General features: G+C 43.4%; 2 protein-coding genes and 1 long non-coding RNA gene across 9 annotated transcripts in view; 2 read left to right on the top strand and 1 right to left on the bottom strand.

Annotated features, from left to right (window-relative positions):
- The window catches only part of ABHD3 (abhydrolase domain containing 3, phospholipase), a 42,488-nt gene extending 30,078 nt beyond the window's left edge, over positions 1-12,410 (top strand). The window contains exon 9 of one of the 3 annotated variants that reach the window (XM_063395591.1): positions 12,373-12,410. In XM_063395591.1, the coding sequence (XP_063251661.1) occupies positions 12,373-12,395 (23 nt within the window). In that variant the 3' untranslated portion in view covers positions 12,396-12,410. Of the gene's footprint in view, positions 1-5,751; positions 7,860-11,969; positions 12,237-12,372 lie in introns of those variants that run through there. The other 2 variants (XM_063395581.1, XM_063395572.1) reach the window with 2 other exon arrangements.
- On the bottom strand, positions 7,665-14,906 carry LOC134549722 (uncharacterized). 4 transcript variants are annotated; one of them, XR_010080163.1, is made up of 5 exons: positions 14,783-14,906; positions 13,143-13,368; positions 10,484-10,557; positions 10,199-10,253; positions 7,665-9,943 (listed from the first exon to the last, which is right to left on the bottom strand). It is a non-coding gene; the product is annotated as an uncharacterized LOC134549722 (long non-coding RNA). The 4 variants fall into 4 exon arrangements; XR_010080160.1 differs by lacking the exon at positions 10,199-10,253; XR_010080161.1 differs by having other exon boundaries at positions 10,199-10,557.
- A 15-nt stretch (positions 14,907-14,921) lies between these two features.
- ESCO1 (establishment of sister chromatid cohesion N-acetyltransferase 1) overlaps positions 14,922-18,392 on the top strand; it is a 34,540-nt gene continuing 31,069 nt past the window's right edge. For both annotated transcript variants that reach the window (XR_010080175.1, XM_063395708.1), the window contains exons 1-3: positions 14,922-15,048; positions 17,634-17,737; positions 17,897-18,095. Coding sequence is in view for 1 of the 2 variants with exons in the window: in XM_063395708.1 (XP_063251778.1) it covers positions 17,899-18,095 (197 nt within the window). In the remaining variant the exon portion in view is untranslated. The remainder of the gene's footprint in view (positions 15,049-17,633; positions 17,738-17,896; positions 18,096-18,392) is intronic.

Below are 18,392 nucleotides of genomic sequence, written 5' to 3' on the forward strand. Positions count from 1 at the left end.
AGAGGGGGCGAGGTAGAACACCAGTACTTTTGAAACAAGGACTGCTAAGAGTCTATTATAATGACTGCCCATGTTCTCTTAAAACTCTGACTGTAACCAGCCTTTCTCCATGAAGACATTTGGGTGGTTAGGCATTAGTTTATTCCTTGTTCACAGTTAATGCTGTTAGCTGTAAACTCTTGTACTTGTGCAGAACAAGTTTACCTCAGAAAGGACCACCAGGACAATGTTGATTTCCAGCTAGTAGTACAACTCTGTTATATCTGTCTATCCTTGGCTCCTTTTTCATTTGTGCTGTGCACCCTCAGCAGGAATCATGCTGGCAGGAGACCCAGAGCACCCCGATTGGCAGCCTGGGATTTATGTCTGCTGCCATTAGTTACTGGAGTTCACTCATCTTGACATCTTTACATCTTCTGTGAACTGTTTTATGTTAGCAAACATGAAGGGCTGGTCTTCCTCTTGGAGGTGACTTTATTCTGGCAACTGGCTTTTTTTTTTTTTTCTTACAAACTTCTATGTGTGGACACATAGAAGTCTGTGGCAACCACAGGCAGTTTCCACTCACAACTGTATCATGGATTCAAAGCCACAAAATTCATACTTATCTAAACCCCAGCCTTTTATTCACTTTGGGGACTGGTTATTTCATGCCTCATCTCTCTCAGTAATACCTACCAGCTTTTAAGCTACCTTTCAATTCTGTTGTAGATAGCTGTAGTTTCCAAGAGCTGGGAAACCAGCCTAGAAAACCCATCAGGGAGAAAGCTGTGCCAGAATTCCTTTGTGTTTAAAAGTTTTCATAAAGCCAGGGACATCTATCTTCCAGTAGCAGAGCTTGAGGGATACAAAACCAAGTCTGCTTTGTCACTACATAATGTGGACCTAAAGAGACACTTCCCTTGAAAAGTGCAGATGCTGCCTTGTTACTACCTGATCATTTCTTCTCCTGTGCTTTTTGGTACACTTTGTACTTCCCAGCAGTTATTTTTAAATATACTGTGAAAATGTGCCACTTGATCTCAATCCAGTATTATGAAGAAACAACCAATTTGTAGTCCTTCCTTAATGTGGCTGTTTAAAGTTCACAGAGCTTGGCGGCTGATGTATCTATAGTTTAATTCTGGAATGTAATTCTCATATTGTGTATTACTGACTAATGAAAACAAATGCTTTCTTCATTGCATGACACTTCTCTCACCATAACTGATTTAAACAAGCCACTGCTTCAGGAAATATGTAATAAAGCCAAGTCAAGCCCTTGGATTTTGTAAATGTGAAAAATAAATCAGGAAGATGGAGTGATAGCCTTCATTATCACTGTCACATTTAACTTTTCATCTGAAGTGGCATTTTTCTCTGAAGAGACTTTAAGCAGTGTATTAGGCATCTGACTTAAACTTCACTATACTAATGCTTACCTAATTGCTGCTGAGGAGCATTGTGCCTGAGCTGGAAGCCTGCCCTTGGAGGTAGGAACCATGCCAGCTCCCTCCTGATCCACTGTGACAAATAAGTGCATGTCTGAAGCTCAGTTACATTTATTTTATTGAACTCTCTGAAGCTTTTGTGTCCCCCTGAATCCAAACTTGGAGTAATTGCTCTTAGGTGTTACTTTACATCCTTTTATGTAAAAGAGCGCAGCTGAATGAAGTTGTCAGGAGAGACCAAGTGGCCAATGAATGGCCAGACAGATTACAATTAGGTTAAAAGTATAAGGAACAGATAGAAATCAAGGAAAAAATGGAATGTTTGACAGCAGTGACATACATGTTTTTTCTTTTGTTCATTAAGAAAATAATAACTTCTTTTTGGCTAAGAATGTGCAACAAATTGGTTTTGAATGAAGTAATTCTGCATACAAGTACTTATGTTGTGGTTCTGTGATCACAAAACACAGGTCTGTGCTTGCTGGATCAAACAGCAGTACGGATTTTGGCCAAAAGGAACTTAAGTACAAGGTTACATGTGGACAAAAATGAATAGTGGTATCTTTTGGCATCCCATCCTATCTCCTAGAATGTATACATCCAGTGCTCCATTCATCTGCCCTTTACAGTGTAAAATTTCCTCTGTTGCATTGTGGTTTTATTTATTGGATGGCTAACAGTCCCTAGGAACAGCCTTGAGAAAAATACCAGACCACTGCCAAGCATCATTTGCATTTTGGCACTGAGGAGCAATACAATATACTCAATTCTCTTCCAAGAACCTCCAGAGCAAGAAACTCTGCTGGGAAGGAGTTACATGGACAAATAGAGGGAATTTCAGGATGGGGAAAATTACATTTGTAAAGACCTGCATGTGGCTTGCACCTTACCAGGCCTGGAAGATAATCAGCATCCTACTGCAGGACTAATAGGCTTCTAGGAAAGAGCCACTGTAGCTGTGTGGAGACAGGCAGCACATGGTATCCTATACAGTATTGCCAACCAGTTTGGGAATGAATGACCAGCAGCAAACTGATTTGGGAGCTATGATTACACTGGCAACCTCTTAATGGCAGGCATGCCGAGGTCATGGTGAGATTGGCCTGTAAGGGCTTCCTCAGCTGGGCTGGCACAGTAGAGGCAACATTCATTATGATCTCCCTTTTAATCCCCCAGTACAGCAGTTTCTTATCAGGAAGGGACATTCTCCCTACACATTGACACTAGTCTGCCACATTGAATGACTGTCCTACATTTGCATGTTTTAGCTAGTGCAGAGGTATGTTCAGGCCAGTTAGCAGCTGATCCTGCATCCATTAGGACTGATGGAGTTCTCATGCCTATCTCTGACACTTGGAGGTCAAATCTGTCTCTCCTCACATATTCCTTCCCATACTCTTGCACAGAAGCCTATTTATTAGTCCCCTCAGTGACCAGGAAGACTGCTGCAGAACGGGTGTGGAAAGTGTGATTCACTGGCTGAAGCAGGCATGGGGTTTGTGTCTGATCCCCACTTCTCTAGGGATTCTGTTTAACATGGAACACAGGCTACTGGAGGGAAGAGCAGATGGCTTGGTACAGATAAGTGGCAAATTTCTATGCAGTCGGCAGAGGCTGACATGAATCACAGCCACTCTCTTTGTACATGGCAATGTGTTCCTCCACAGAATCCAAGAGAGATGGATCAGAGATTGCTGAGCAGATTAAGCCAGGCAAAACTCCAGACAAGTGCGTGCTGAGTCTGAAAATGATGCACGTGTTGGATTGCAAGAAATAACACATTGTTTTCTGCATCTCATGTTCTCAGCATGTGCCATTCCCCAGTCTAGGCATTTACATCATTGACTTTTTAGTCTGGCCTCAGTACTGCTTTAAAAGGCCCAGATCCTGCATACAGTATTTTCAGTTTTCCAACTGAACAAAGGAAAAACCTAGGACTTCTTGTAGAAACAATAAGAAGCAGTTTCTTCCTCCTAGTAAAGAATCAGAATCACTTAGTAAATGCTGGCATCTACAAACTACTTACATGCCTGCGACTTTGAAAGGAGGGCAAGAATGAAAGAAATGGATAGCACTGAGTAGCAGAGAACCTCACATATTTGGCAAGGGAGCCCCCAGTGCTCCCTGGAGCTGAGTCTGTGCTCCCCCAGGGCACAGTCAGGTACATCATCCGATGGCCAGGGAGCTTGTAACACACCTACAACAGACACTAACCCGGCTCTGCAGGCAGTTGGTTCTGCATCCGTGCTGAGGCCCTGGAGCGGAACCGAGCGTGTCGTTCCAGGCACTGCTGGTAGGGACCTCTGAGGCACAGACTGCTCCCCTGGCTCCACAGGTCCAGTGCTTCTGCCCTGATCTATTTTAAGCTGCACAGCTGTTCGCTACAGTCACTGCACTCAAGTTCTCCTGTGACTTACTCTGGCTGGGGGTCCTTTTTTGGCCAAGCAAAGGGCTACTCTGTGCTCCTACTCTAGTTGCTGAAAACGAAGGCAAACTGGCATCTCAAGCTGGCAAACACAGCTATGAGTTTGTCAGCCCAAATGAAAGTAAGGAGCACCTCTATGAAGAAGGTAGTAATATGCAGAGACAGGGACTATTGAAGGATAATTATCTTTGAGATAGCAAATGTATAAAGGGGTAAAGGAACAAACTCCTAGAAAAAGGAATAAGTGGAAAGTGTCTCTGAAAGAAGTGCAGTCAGAAAGGGATGTGAACAACTGAACATCCCCAAAATTGAATCTGATTCAAAAATACTTTAAAATAAATGAGGAAGTAATATAAATCTTGTGAAGGACTTGCTACTTAGTGTTGTAGTGAAAAGGCATTTTTAGTTGAGCAGTATATGACTTAAAATCAGCTTCATTTTCTTGTCTCAGCCTTTTTTAGACACAGTGAAACTGCTGCTACTCCCTTCTTTGGACAAAGCATTTTTATTTTGCTGTTGCTTTTTCTTTCAATCCTGAATAATCAAAAATCTGTACAATTTTTTTTTCTGTTTCATTAAGTTTCTTTCTTGAAAACTGGAACTTTGAAATGCATTCTCTACTGAAATGTGCTGAGATTTCTGCTCATTCCGATGTCTACTTAGCATACCTAAAACTCTGGAGGAATTTGCTTAAATAACTTCATTTTTATGGATCTGTGGTGTTTGCAGTCTTGATATAAAGCTCCATTGCTGTGTCAACCAGTTTGGATGATAACAGAGTCATCCCATTGCACCAAGTACCCTTTTTTAAGTCATCTGCTTTCTCTGGTGTCAGTCTGTGCTAGCTGACCTCAATTTTCCTTCACAAAGGGAACTGCCCAGGTGGTGAAATGGATTAAGCCACACATCTATGCAGAGTCAAAATAGGAGGCACTGAAGCCTCCCTCCCACACATTTCCAGATCAGTGCGTATCTCAGGTGTCATTCACTGATGACTTTAAGCTAACTGTAGGCCACTGCTGACATGGCCACCTCACTGAAGGCTCCGTCGGACTGTGGCTGCCACTATTCAGATGTATGGCAGTAAATGGGGAACTGGATTAGGGTGCTAATCAGATCAGGAAAACTAACCCAGCAAAGGAAAAATCCTTGTACTATCCAGTCTAATAGTCTACATTCTAAAATAATTTCTAGCAGTCACTATTCAGCAGAGAACCACTAATCTCCTGGGTGGCACGGAGCAGCTTTCTGTGTCTTTGTACAGTTGTTTGCCCCTTCCTCTTTCCCTGTTTACCTTGTGTCTTAGATTATGGGCTCCTCAGGGCAAGAACTGTCCCCCAGTGTGTTTGCATGGTGTGCTCTAAACATGCAGGTACAAAAATATGGCAGATCAGATATAATAATCATCTTTTATATTAGCTGATAGGATATCTTACAGACCAAATCTTACCCTAACATTAAAGGTTCTGTGCTTGGAGTTTCATACAAGTGCAATTGAGGTCCCAGTTCCTCAGCTTTTCTAAAGTTGAATATTGCAATAACAGTTGAAAATCAGAGGGCTGATTGTCCTTTTAGTTACACTATTTATAGCAAATCCTAAGTATGCATTAACATGGGTGCTGTTCCATCAGTGTGAGTGAAATTCAGATGAAGTTGAAATTTTTATAGCAGCCAGGAAAAAAACCAGAAAAACCTCACAGGTAAGGTGAGTTAATGATGAAGAGAAAAATGGCTTTTAATACAGCTGTGGTTCCAAACCCTGTAAGACATTTAAGCACATATTAATGTTGTGCCTATTTATTCATACATAATATGAGAAATGTTTAAGAGAAATTATTCAATGGCTGGCATTTCATAGAAGGTTAAGGACTTAAAACATTTTTCCCACCCTTTTAGCTATACCAGTAGAAACTGCCAAACAAAATGCAAACGTTGCTTTGGTTCTGACTTCGTGCGGAGGCCATATCGGTTTTCTGGAAGGAATATGGCCAAGGAAGTGCACTTACATGGACAGAGTCTTCAAGCAGTTTGTGCAAGCTGTGTTTGAGCATGGAAATAAAATTTTTAGCATGTAGCTTTGGACCACTATTATAGCACAGTGACACATTCTGACAAGGGCAGTTAAGCTTAGTGCACAAATTTTAACTCCTGTAAGCCAGCAAATGGATAAAGTCCATTACTACATGCAAAAATATTTTTGCCTAAGATTTTGTAGCAAGAAACTAAATATTATGTTGTCACTTTTATATTTATTTTTAATATGCCTTACTAAGAATGTCCTTAAATGAAACAGTGTTCTGCATACATCAAATTGCACTTAACCAAAACTATCAAGTAGAGAGATTATGATTCCTCAGGATTTTAATTTAAAGCAGTATGTATTTAGGAGACTTTATTTAGATGGCTTTTACTATTAGAAGGGTGACAGTCAAAATAGCTTATATTATCCTGTCACATATATACCAGTTGGCCCATTCCTTAGAGCACTCATGGTGAAAATCTTAAAATATGAAAACAAAAGGAGGGATCAAATAAAAGAACTGATTCTTCAAGTAAGTCCAAATTTCAGCATGTTATTCCATAGCATTAGACTGATACCTGCTTTTGCTGTTCTGCCCTGAGAGTATTCAGATTCAGGGCTGTTTATTATTTCTTAAACTATGTCAATGCCATACTTGTCTTACATGATTATTTTTTAAAGAGCTAATTTATAGTGTTTACATATAACCAAAAGATTCCTTTAAAACAGTACTGTAATAACTTATGTAATGAAAAGACATTTTGCATTTCAGAGTTTATGTAAAGCTGGGTGTTGTCACATAAGTAAGTAACATATATTTCATATAACTGGTAAACTCAGTGATTGAACCTGCTATGTTTATATTACCTTGCAAGAACATTTCAGTTTTAAAGAATAAATATTAGAGCATCAGGAAATGATTATATAATCTGCTTTACATTAAAAAAGAAAAACAAATTCAACCCTTTTGTCTCTGCTATTGTTTCATACCATTTCTGAAAAGAATGGAACAAACTGTTTCAAGGAAGTTGGGATGGAGGTCAAAGTCGTGCCTCTGGTTTGTTTATTTATCATTTGTCACCATTTAGGCAGTAGGTTGTCTGTCAAATCACTGAACTCACTGCAAACTGACTTCTGCCCTAGCAGCTTACAACTTGTGAGGGTGGCTGAGGCATCGCTGTTCTGCTGAGCCCTGAGAGAGTGACAGCCAGTGTGGGCCTTTGAGGAGAAAGGACAGTTGGACAGAATATATTTTGAAACTGTTGGGAAGCCCTAATTTAGGGCATACTGAAGTTTAAAGCAGGCCCTTAAGCAGCATCTGTGGAGCTCCCATCTTTTGCTGATCACTGTTTTGGGCCCAGCCACATACAAGAAGTCAGGAAAGATGCCTCTGCATTTTTATTTTTATCTTTTGAGCAGGGTCAGTACAAGAAGAAAATGCAGCTAGAAAAAGCAAGTCAGGTCTTTTGTCTCAAGCAGTACGTGAACACTCCTCTTGCAAGGCATGTTTCCTAGTAACAGCAAAGGAAGAACAAAAATACTTTTTGTCTTTAGAAAAAGAAATTGGGACATGCTATACGAGAGCTGTTTTGTAAGGTAGACGGTTGAATTAAGAAAATTAAAAAGTGCTTTCAAGTTTTGACTTTTCAAACAGGCACTTGCCCAAATAATGAACTCTTACTTTTCTCTAATAAGAAAAAAGAGGAAAGTGACTTGCAAAAGCAAAATGAAATTTTGTGCATGCTACTACAATACAGAAAAATAGTATATTAGTAGGGTGCCTTATTTATTCTTGTATTCATTTCCAGGTTTTATGTTCACGCAAAAACAATGAGCAATAAACAGTATATTTAGTGTTATGTTTGTAAAATTGTTTAGGTACAGTACTGTTCAAAATTCAGCATCAAGTATTAATAAAAATAAAACCTTTTCCATTAAATCACTCCTTACCATTTAAATAAAAGTAATATGATTAATGCCAGAATTTCTGTCTCTCTGCACTGTCTTAATTTAGGTTCGATCCCTATAGAGATCTTCATGAGACATTTATCTTTAAAGCTACATCAAGCAAAAACCTGTAAAGCTGGTGCTCCCCACCCCAGATGTACAGTTTCCTTATACCCATCAGGGAAAAGCACAGTGTGCAAGGTGGTAACAATCAAATTTTAATATCGGTATCTGCAAGCTTTCCCAGTCAGATTTTATGAAACAAAAAAATGCAGACACCTCAGATCTCACAGGGTACAGACAAGCTAGAAACAAGTGCCATAAACATTTTTGTACCTCACACACAGTTTCATAAGTAAGCCAAAGTCCACAATGTGCCCTCTGTTCAAAACAGTGTGAATTCACAGGGTCTTTATTTGGCTTTTCACGTGATCTGAGTATCCAGGCATCAACAGGGATGAAGGTGGCAGAAAGTTGTTGGTTCTCAATGTATTCATTACTGTAAAGATGGAGTAGAACAAAAATGAAATTCCAAGCCACAAACAGTGCAGACACCTACCTCTTAAAAAAAACTTTCTTCCTAATTCAGAATCCCAAAGTAGCTGAAGTTGGCAAGGTTCTCTAGAGATGATCTAATTCAACCCTCCTGACCAAGACAGAACATATCACATACATGCTCCAGAACATCCACCTCTTCTCACTTTTCCCTTGGAGTCAATGCATAGTACAGTTCTTTGTCAAGCCTACAGTCACCCAAGAGCCATTTGTGGCCTCAGCTGTGTCTTGGTTTGAAAGACAGATATCTGCTAGGAAGGGGCAGGACCTCCCTAGAGATGGAGAATTCAAATCCCCTCCCTCCAAATTATTCCAATTAAAAGGAAAATTAAAGGAGCTTTCAGGCAGAGGTATGGGGGTAGGAATAACAGTTCTTTACTAGTATATATGACAAAACAACAAACAAACAACAACTACAGCATCAATAATAAACAGAACGAAGAACCTTGAGGGCTTTCTTTTACAAAAGCCCAGAGCAGTTTGATCTGGGTGCCCCTGCAGGACTCCGAGAGGCCGAACTGGAAGGAAGGAAAAGTCCCGGGCCGGTGGATGAGATGAGGAGCTCTGCGCTGGCAGCTGGAACAGCAGGGGTGTCCCGGCAGGGCTGGGCAGTGCAGGGCTACAGAGTAGCAGGAGAGCCTCAAAGCTCCGAAGAAGCAGCGGCGGTGGGGGGAGAGGCTGGAGAAAGCGAGTTCAGGATTCCCAGGTACACAGTAGATGACGGTAGATTTCCCAGGACGAGGCAGAGGCAGAGGGCAGCCTGACCGTCCTCCTCGGCGCTGAGAGCAAGAGTGCCTCCCCCTCCCCCAGATCTGTCTTTTTTGCCTTTCCCAAAGCTCATCATCTCTCCCCTCTGAGGGACACTCCCAGGGACTCAAAAACAATAGGTGTAGCCTCGTGCTGCTATATCCCTCAAGCACTCTTTTTGTTCTGACTAAGTAGTCATCAAGGCTTTTGGAAACTTATGGGAAAAAATTCTGTGAGAAGAGAGAAAAAAAAACCAAATCTAACCCCCAACAAGCTGTCTTAGCACCAGATCATAAAACCCAAGACTTTAAGGTGTAATTTATTATGTCCACTCCTGAAAAAAATAAACAAACAAAAACTAAAACCAAACAAAACATAAAAAACCTGAAAATTTCCAGTCAGCAAATATGGTTCTTTGAATACGGAGAAACTAATCCATGGTATACATTTCACACTGAACAGAATTATTTATGCTCTTTTTAGAAACCATAACAACACCATTTAATATACTTAGCAGCAAGGGCTGTGGATGACAGTCTACAACTCCACAGGAGTTGGTGTCAAGAAAATGCCAGTAAAGCGGCAGTGACTCCAGGCTAGTCAACATGGTCCTGTCAACGTGGCACTGAGTGTCACACCAAATTGCTGACTGCTGCAGAGTGCAGACACCCCAAGGCCTAGACTCACCATTACAGAGATTGGAAGAGGGCTCCACATTCAAAAATTACTCCCCAGATGGGTTCGGGAAGCTTCTCCTTACCTTCTCCATGCTGCAAATTGCAATTTCCATCTGAGATCCAACAGTCAACTGTTTGAGCCCTTCAAATCAAGAGAATGGAGCAGCTTACTTTACCTCAGCAGTTCCCAAATGTTTCAGTCAACAGCCTCCTCCCCTTTTTCTGGAATGGTTGGAACCTCTGTGTACCACTCCCACATATATCCACTCTCTGTCCCAGACTCAAATCTCTGTAAGCCAACTGTACCAGCTTTCCCTCCAGATGTACCTATCTGCAGTCCTTTTTATTCCTGTTCCCCTCTTCCCCTGAAAAAAAACAACAAAACCAAACAACTCACATGCAGCATGCAAGCAAAGTGGACAAGTCCCAGCCCAATTTTTTTTCCCGCCTCCCTGCAAAAGGAAAAACACTAAAACAAAAACTGCTCAAATTCTGCCTCCCTGTTTTGAACATGCCCCACTGCTTTTTCAGCTAATTGCCCTGTAAAGCCCTTTAACTCCGGACAGACAGGGCATTCTCCAGTCCGTGTTGTCCCATGTGCCATCTGTACGGGAATTTCAGAGGGGACCTGCCTTTTTCACCTCCAACTCCTGTAGCTACCTGGCTCATGCCAGTGACTCACATCTGCCAGGAAGAAGACTTTTAGCCCTGCACTCTGCTTCTCCCCGGGTTGCTTCAGCTCAGTGAATCATCACCCTGAGGAAAAAAAAAAGAAACATTTGTTCCCTGAGTCATGGAGTTGCTGTAACACATGGGCAGACTTCAACCTGTGCCACTTACTGGGATTCTCATCCCAACTTGCCAGCTGGTCAAAAAGAGCCTTGGAATGCTCAAGGTAATGAATAAGAGGAAGGTATACAAAAGCCCAAGAGACTCACCCTGGGGCCTTGCCACTGACCTACAGCATACATGCTGGGTCCCCCCCACTATAACTCCTGCTGCAGCCCATCTGCTGTGGAATATCTCAGCCACTTTTTGGGTTTGGGTTGTTGTTGTTTAATTTTCATTCCAACAGAAGGAAAAGAAAAATCCGCCAAGCATACAGTGGTTCTTCATTGGCAAATATCTCTTCCTCTGAAGGATCCAATTTTCCTGTCTCATTCCTTCTACCGGAGATGCACAAATCAGCTTCTCCCTTCTTCCTAGGATAGAGGGACTTCTTGAGTCTGCAGAAGGAAGATCGGAGGCCTGTGCTATCCCAGCTGCTCCTCCAGTTCCTTAAGTGTTCTGCATATGTAGTGATTAGAAAGCCACTGGTTTAAATGACTTCCCGTGTGGCCTCACCTCACCCGTCTGAGGCGTTCTGAGGTGCGATGGTGCCTGCAAGGTTAATTACCGGTGAAAGGTTAAGCAGCTCCTGCCTTTTGGCTGTCTGTCCCCACTTCCTTGGTCAGATGAGATGTCGGCTAAACAGCAGGGCAGACTGGGAGTGTGTTTGCATGTCAAAGGGGGCTGTAAGATCTGTGAGCCGGCAGGACGCTGGGATCCTGCGATGAAGAGCTCAAGCTTGTAACTATGCAGCCCGCCCCAAGGCTGCGGTTTCACAAGCAGCTGTCGATGTTAACAGCTCCCTCATGCCAAAAGGGGAAGGCTTGCACTTCCTCCTCCCCTGTCTTCTCTTATCCTGATTCCAGGCATTCGGTCCTCAGCCTTTCTGACTCTGGTAGAATATGATTCACTTTTTCCACTGGGTTTTTTTTATTGCTAGCTCAGGAGGTTAAATTTGCTTGCCTATGCGCGTCCCTCAGGTGCTAGATGGAGGCTGGCACGGTAAGGATTGGAGAACACTGCTGGGAGTGGGCAAAGGAAGTGGAGAAAATAATAGGAGAAGCTTCCCCTCTCTGGTGACAGTCATCTCCCAAAGCTGTAGCCCAACAGGACATCCTCTGCAAATAGTGCAGTGATCCATTATCGGCTGAATTATTCCGTGAAAAAGGCATAACCTAGAAGCGAGTGATTTTTCCCTTTTCTGCAGACAAGAGGCACTCCAGCAGTATTACTGCAGTGGTAAATAAACGTGGCTAAATTAACAAAGAATCCTTTTGGAGTTAAATCTGTCCTACTCATATACTCCACCTATGTGAATGCGGTTTCTCCTCCCTCCCCAGGTTCCCGAGTTCAACAACAATTCATGCCCAAGCACTCTGCTTTATATTCACCACTACTAAAGGAGAGGAAATTTCTGTAAAGTTTGTTTTCTTTCAACAACGGCATTTGCTAGCAAGTTCACACCAACATCAGTGCTTCAGAATGCTGCCACCTTCTGTGAAAACTGGAAAATTACTGATATGCTTCTAGCCCCTGAACTGTCTCCCCAGATTTTGGAATTTAATGCTTTATAAGAATGCCTGCTACTTTACTATTTCCCCACTGTACAGTAAATTATTATTTCATGGAAGGATGTAAGAAAACCTAGGTTTACTTGCTTCATGTTCCTAAGAAAGCGACATGGGAAAACATAATTTTAAATTTATAAAGATAACATAAAGAAATGCTTTTTTCATCCTTCAGGAAATTTACATGCAGCCTGGTGAATAAAATACCCTTCATCTGGAAAATATTCTGTCGGTTACTGAAGGAGAGCAGGAGACCACACGTTGCTGCGTTCATTGTAAAGTCACAGCAGATTATCATGCATTAAAGAGGAGCTGCTACAGGGAGTTATAAATAACATTTCCTCCTATCAGCTTTAAAAAAAACCTACAGCTGCTGAAAATTCCCATTTGTCCAGTACAAACTGTGCTTCAATGAAATGTGTCCAGAAAGAGACCTACCAAGGAAGGCAGTTCCTTGTTGAAGTTAACAGAGACACAGAAAACTTTAGAGGCAAAACAAAGTATCTCCAGGTAAATTTGAGATTTATACAAACAAATTTATGTTAGTCAGAAACTTGACAGCAATTTCCAACAATTAATCCCATAAAAGTGATAACAATGGAAATCACTAAAATATTTTGAAGATTATAAAAAAGACCTGGAAAGCTTATTATAAAAACAAAAATACCCCCTTTTTAAATACTTCATGCATTAACAAATTCATACTTACAGAACCAAATACTAAAATACTTCTGTGGTCTCCTTTAGATCAGTGAACTGTAACCAGAAATTGTAAAAGATCTTGATACACTTACGTGCATTTCAGTTAGGACCTACTTCAGGTTACGCCCGGGAAAGTAATATGGATAGAGCACACTAGATCTGCATGAGATGCCTCTGCATCAATATTCTAGTTAGGATCAGCAGCTCACTTTGGAAAGGAATCCTCTGATGGCTCCCACTTACCATCCAGAGTCTTGGAGTGTGCAGAACAGATTCTTTTCGAAGGAAAGCAAACTCAGTTACACCCCCAGAACACACTCAGTATATTCAAACTCCAGCTGTCGCTGCGTCCACAGTGACAAAAGCTGGTCTGGACTGCCACATCAGTGGTGCGGATGTCAGATCTTCAGCTTTTTCTTCAGAACTTCTCTTACTTGCCAATGTAAACAACAGGCTCAGACACATTTGCCTGAAGCAAAGAAGCAGTGATGTAAGGTTAGTTGAGGTATAAACATTTCACAAGTGTTGCAAGGGCTAAAATATCCCAGACCATGGCAAAAATCACAACTAGGTGGTTATGCTATAGAGAGAGCAGTGAAACTGTGCAGAATACACAGAACAAAAGAGCTAGCAGTAACCTTCACAGTTACTGCTGAATTCAGGAAAGCAAAACAGGTTGGGCAAATGGACTCAAAAAGGTAGCTCACTGAGTGAACTCAGTGCTCTGGAGAGAGGAGTGGACACAGTGCAGGACCAAGCCATACCCAAGAACTCTTTAATCTCCCAGCCACAGACAAGCATCAATCTTGCTTTACACCTAAGTGACGTAAGCTGACAACATGACACACCTGTACCAAGGGGGCTGGCAGCTGTCTGCACCCCTGCACAGCTCAGCAGCTGCTGAGTGATGTACTTCAAAGGTGTCTGCAAACATAATTGTGAGAAGGGGCCCTCCAACACTAAAGAAACTAAACTGCAAGTCCCACCACGAACTTGCCGGGACTCAGAATCACAGAAAAACAGAAAAACAGAATCAGTCAGGTTGGAAGGAACCACAGAAGGTCATCTGGTCCAACCCTCCTGCCCAAGCAGGGTTATACTAGAGCACATGGCACAGAATTGTGCCCAGATGGTTCTTGAGTATCTCCAGTGAGGGAGACTGCACAACCTCTCTAGGCAATCTGTTCCAGTCCACAGTCACTCACACAGTGAAGTTCTCCCTCACGTTCACGTGGAGCTCTTGTGCACTAGGTTCTGCCCGTTGCCTCTTGTCCTACTGTCCTACTGTCCTACCACCGAGAAGAGCCTGGCTCCATCCTCTTGACGCCCTCCCTTTGGATATTTATACACATTGATGAGCTCCTCTCTCAGGGGACTCTTGGGTCGACTCTTGTCATTTTACTACGGCTGCCAGTGGTGAGGTGTCAGCCACTGACACAGCGCGGGTCGCCCCGCAGTCACTTCGTCCCCACTGGCTCCACGGAACGTGGCGCCACCTTTCCTCCGTGTTTTGGCAAAGGATGAGGTTCGGACAACCCGCCCCGGCGCCCGGCGGTGTAAGCTGCCAGAAGAGGAGCTTAAACACCGTCTGGTTCCAACCCCCTTGCTGTGGGCAGGGACAGCTCCTACTAGACCAGGCTGCTCAGAGCGCCATTCAGCCTGGCCTTGAACATCTCCACGGATGGGGCATCCACAGCTTCTCTGGGCAACCTGTTCCAGTGCCTCAACCCCTCGCATTAAAGAATTTCTTCCTAATACCTAACCTAAACCTACCCTCTCTCAGTTTGAAGCCATTCCCCCTTGTCCTGTCAATACATGCTCTTGCAAACACCCGCCAGTCCTTAGATGAGTGTTTTAATTAGTACCGTCTCTGGATTCCTTACTTAACACTCCCATATGGCAGACGCCCTCACACAGGCAGCTACGCATGCGCACACCACGTCGCTCCCCGCCCTCCCGGTTCCGACTCCCGCCGGAAGATGTCCCGTCCCCGCCGGGGGAGGCTGGGCCGGCGGCGGGCGGGGCGGGGCGCGGCGCGGCGGGGCGGGCGGGACGGGGCGGTGCCGCGGCGGTGCCCGGCTGTGGGCGGGTTCGAGGCTCGGGCTCGCCGCCTCCGCCAGCGCCGGCACGTCGCTGACACCCTCTCGAGGTAAGCGGCCGCCGCCAGACCGGGGAGTGGGCTGGAGAAGTTGCTTTCCCCCATGCTCCCCTCACCCCACCCGTGTCCCGCGGGTCCCGTCATCCCCGGCTGCCCCGTGCCCGCTGCCCCCCGCGCCCCCGCCCGGGGCCGAGAGCCCGGCGGCGGCTCCTCCCCGGGCCTGCCCGCCGCTGTCGCGGGGGGAGCGGGCCGGCCGTGCCCTGCCGCGAGCGGGAGCCGTGGCGGGCGCCCGGCCTCATCCCGGCACGTCCGCCCTGCCCCCGGCGGCCCTGGCCGCGGGAGCTCCCGGCCGGGAGTGAGGTCCCCCCGCCGGGGCCTGCCCCGGGAGGGCTGTCACCGCGGGGCGCTGGGGTGGCTGACACCGGCCCACGATTGGAGGCCTTCCCTTCCCTTCCCTTCCCTTCCCTTCCCTTCCCTTCCCTTCCCTTCCCTTCCCTTCCCTTCCCTTCCCGTTGTGCCGTGGGGCTGCCAGGCGCTGCCGTGGCCCTCAGCCGGGACGGCTCAGGTTCGAGACGCCCGCGCCCTGCCCATCTGGTGCGCAACCAGCCTCAGCCCGTGCTCTGAGGACTGCAGGCTGTGGGACTCGCGTTTCTCTGTTTCGTTCGTTTGTTGGTTTGGGGGTTTTGGGTTTGAGGTTTTTGTTTGTTCTGTTTTCGGGTTTTTTTTTTTCCCCCATGTACTTCTTTCACCAAACCTTTGCTCGTGTTCTGGTTTGTTCCTGCACTTCTGTGTCTTCTCTGCTTTCATAATCCGGCTTTTACTAGAGGGTGACTTCTCCAGGGCAGAGACTGCCCGTTCTGGAATGTCTGGAAAAGACTTTGCTCTGTTGTACAAAGTATTAGTAGGAAAGAAATTACTGTTCAAGAACTCTGTGGGAGGGGAGTGTATTTTTTTAGTTGCCTGAGAAGGAGTGCCAGCGAGGGGAGTTTTGTACTTTCTGTTTTACAGTTGTCTTCCCCAAGTGTGCCATGTCATGTCTGGAAAAAAACAGAGAAGCTCCAGGTGTCTACAGTGTGTGTCATGGTATTCTCAAATTCTGAGGCTGGGTGTTGTGATCTGAGAGACCAAAGACCAATTCACCAACCAGGGCTGTTATTTTCAGGATGAGTGACCATACTGCATCTGTGACAGGTTTTCTTAGACTGGTGAAAACTCACTGGCTTGTGAGGTGTCCCGGAGCTCATGAGCTATTAGAATGTAGGCATGCAAAGTCTATTAGCTGCTCCTTAGGGAGAGACATGAAAATAGCACCACAAAAAGTGCTCTTAGAGATTTCTTCCCTGGGTAGAATTAAAAAAATATACCTCAAATATGGGTTGTTTACCATGTATCTTTAAAGGAGAAGGTCAGAAGATAGTACTGGTGTCTGGAATCTGAGTTTTTAATCAGCTTTTAAAAAAAATTACCAGTTTTGCATGGTTAGAAATGCTTTCATAAGTGGATAAATGAAAATGAGGTTAAGGACAATATAAAGTCTAAGGAAAAGAAAAAGTACAGTTGTTTAATTTTTCCTTTTGCATGATGATCAGTTATTAAAAGGAGCTGAACATGAGTATCTTTCAAATTGTTAGAGAAAGATACTCTTTTGTCAATACTGGAAGAATGCTTTAACAATGCACTTAAAAATGTGTCAGATTTAACATCAGATCAACTAAGGTTTGAGAAGCAATATAGTTTTATAGGAATCTATACATAATCTGTAGGTCTGTCAGTGACAAAAATGAATAAGTAATTCTTGATTGAAAAAGGTGATGTGGAAGTTCTGACGACTGAGTCTTCCAGTAAACCTAATTTTATAAAGTCATTAGTGAAAGTTTATTGAACAATTATTGCCTGTGCCATAATGCAGTAACGGTGTCTGAATAAAGGAAAGATTTCACAAGTCAGAAATGTATATAAAAGGGATGATCAGCCAAATCTGTGAGGATTTTTTTATCAAGAATCTCTGTTAGTTTTCAGACTTATACAGAGTAACTTCTGCATTGTTAACATCATTTCAGTTTTCATGAAGACATTGTGTTTAACTGCCCAAGGCAAATGTCTCTCGTAATGCTACTTTCTAGGCTTTCCATCTCTGATTTGCAGCTTAAGTCACGTTAGAAGGAGCAGTTGTAGGTTGCTCGTGTCTGTGAAGTTCTGTTGTAGCAGACCCAAAACTTGGTAACTGAGTTTAATGGATTTATTCCCTGTTGCTGTGAAGCACAGGATTGACAGTAGTCCCACGTTTTTTGCTGTCTCTGAAAGAGAGCAGCACACTATTTTCTGGAAAAAGGTGAAAGGCTGAGAAACTTCCGTTTTGAATTGTACTGTTTTCTGCCACCTTCCGAAAGGTAAAAGGGTAGTGCTTGAGACAGCAAAGTGCCCAAAATTGTTGGATATGGAAATAAAAATTAAAATTTGTTGTTTGTTGATTTTTTTTTTTTTTTTTTTTTTTTTTTTTTTTTTTTTTGTAATTCCTTATCAGTGAAACTCTAAGGCTAAGCATTGTTTGAGGGGATGGAAGAGAGTGGGAATTCAGAGTCTTGAGTAGGAAGTTATGAAGTGTTTACTGCATGAACATTTTCTGTTCTTCATAGGTGGCGTGAAACATCCTGTTTGTAAGCATATGCATAAGGAATGCTCTTGTCACACCTTGATAAGTTACTTTGGCCTGAACATCGATTACCTCTTGTAAAAACCTGTAAGTAAAATGAGTGTCATTTGATTTGAGATTGCTTTAATGATTTTCTTTCTGATCACAGCATGATCTGGCTGTAAAAGGAAAAGTGAATATATAAAAGTGAAAAGTTATGATGTTTGTCAAAGAGTCTAAAAGCTGAGTCACTTGTTTTTTTTACAGAAATGGCAGCTCAGAAAAGGAAGTCTACATTAGTAGAACCTTCTGCTAAACGTCCAAAGCTGGACAAGAACAGCAAACCATCTTTGTCAAAGAAGGAAAAAGAGGTGTCGGATACAAAACATGCCTCAAATAAATCAAAGTCCAAGCAGTGTGCAGTGCAGGAGAAAACTGTACTCAAAACCTCTGTCAAACCAAACAGGTCAGTGACAAAAAAAACACCCACAACAATGTATTTCTATGTTATCTTGATAGACGACATTAGTGCAGAAACAATCTAAGCAGAGGGAAATCTGAGTTAAGGGTACTGCTAAATTGTTAAATAGTGCTAGAAGGGAGACCAGGTTTAAATTGTTACGTATGCTGTCTGCTACATGATTTTTTTCTGGAACCATGTAAGTGCCTTGAAATCCAGAAAGATCTCTTTCAAAAAAGTTTCTGAAGAAAAAATAAATCTACTGTTATCTCTATCTGTTTCTGTATCTGTATAGCTCATACA

This window comes from Prinia subflava, chromosome 1 (genome assembly GCF_021018805.1).
Source record: "Prinia subflava isolate CZ2003 ecotype Zambia chromosome 1, Cam_Psub_1.2, whole genome shotgun sequence".
In the NCBI taxonomy this organism is placed as follows: Eukaryota; Metazoa; Chordata; class Aves; order Passeriformes; family Cisticolidae; genus Prinia; species Prinia subflava.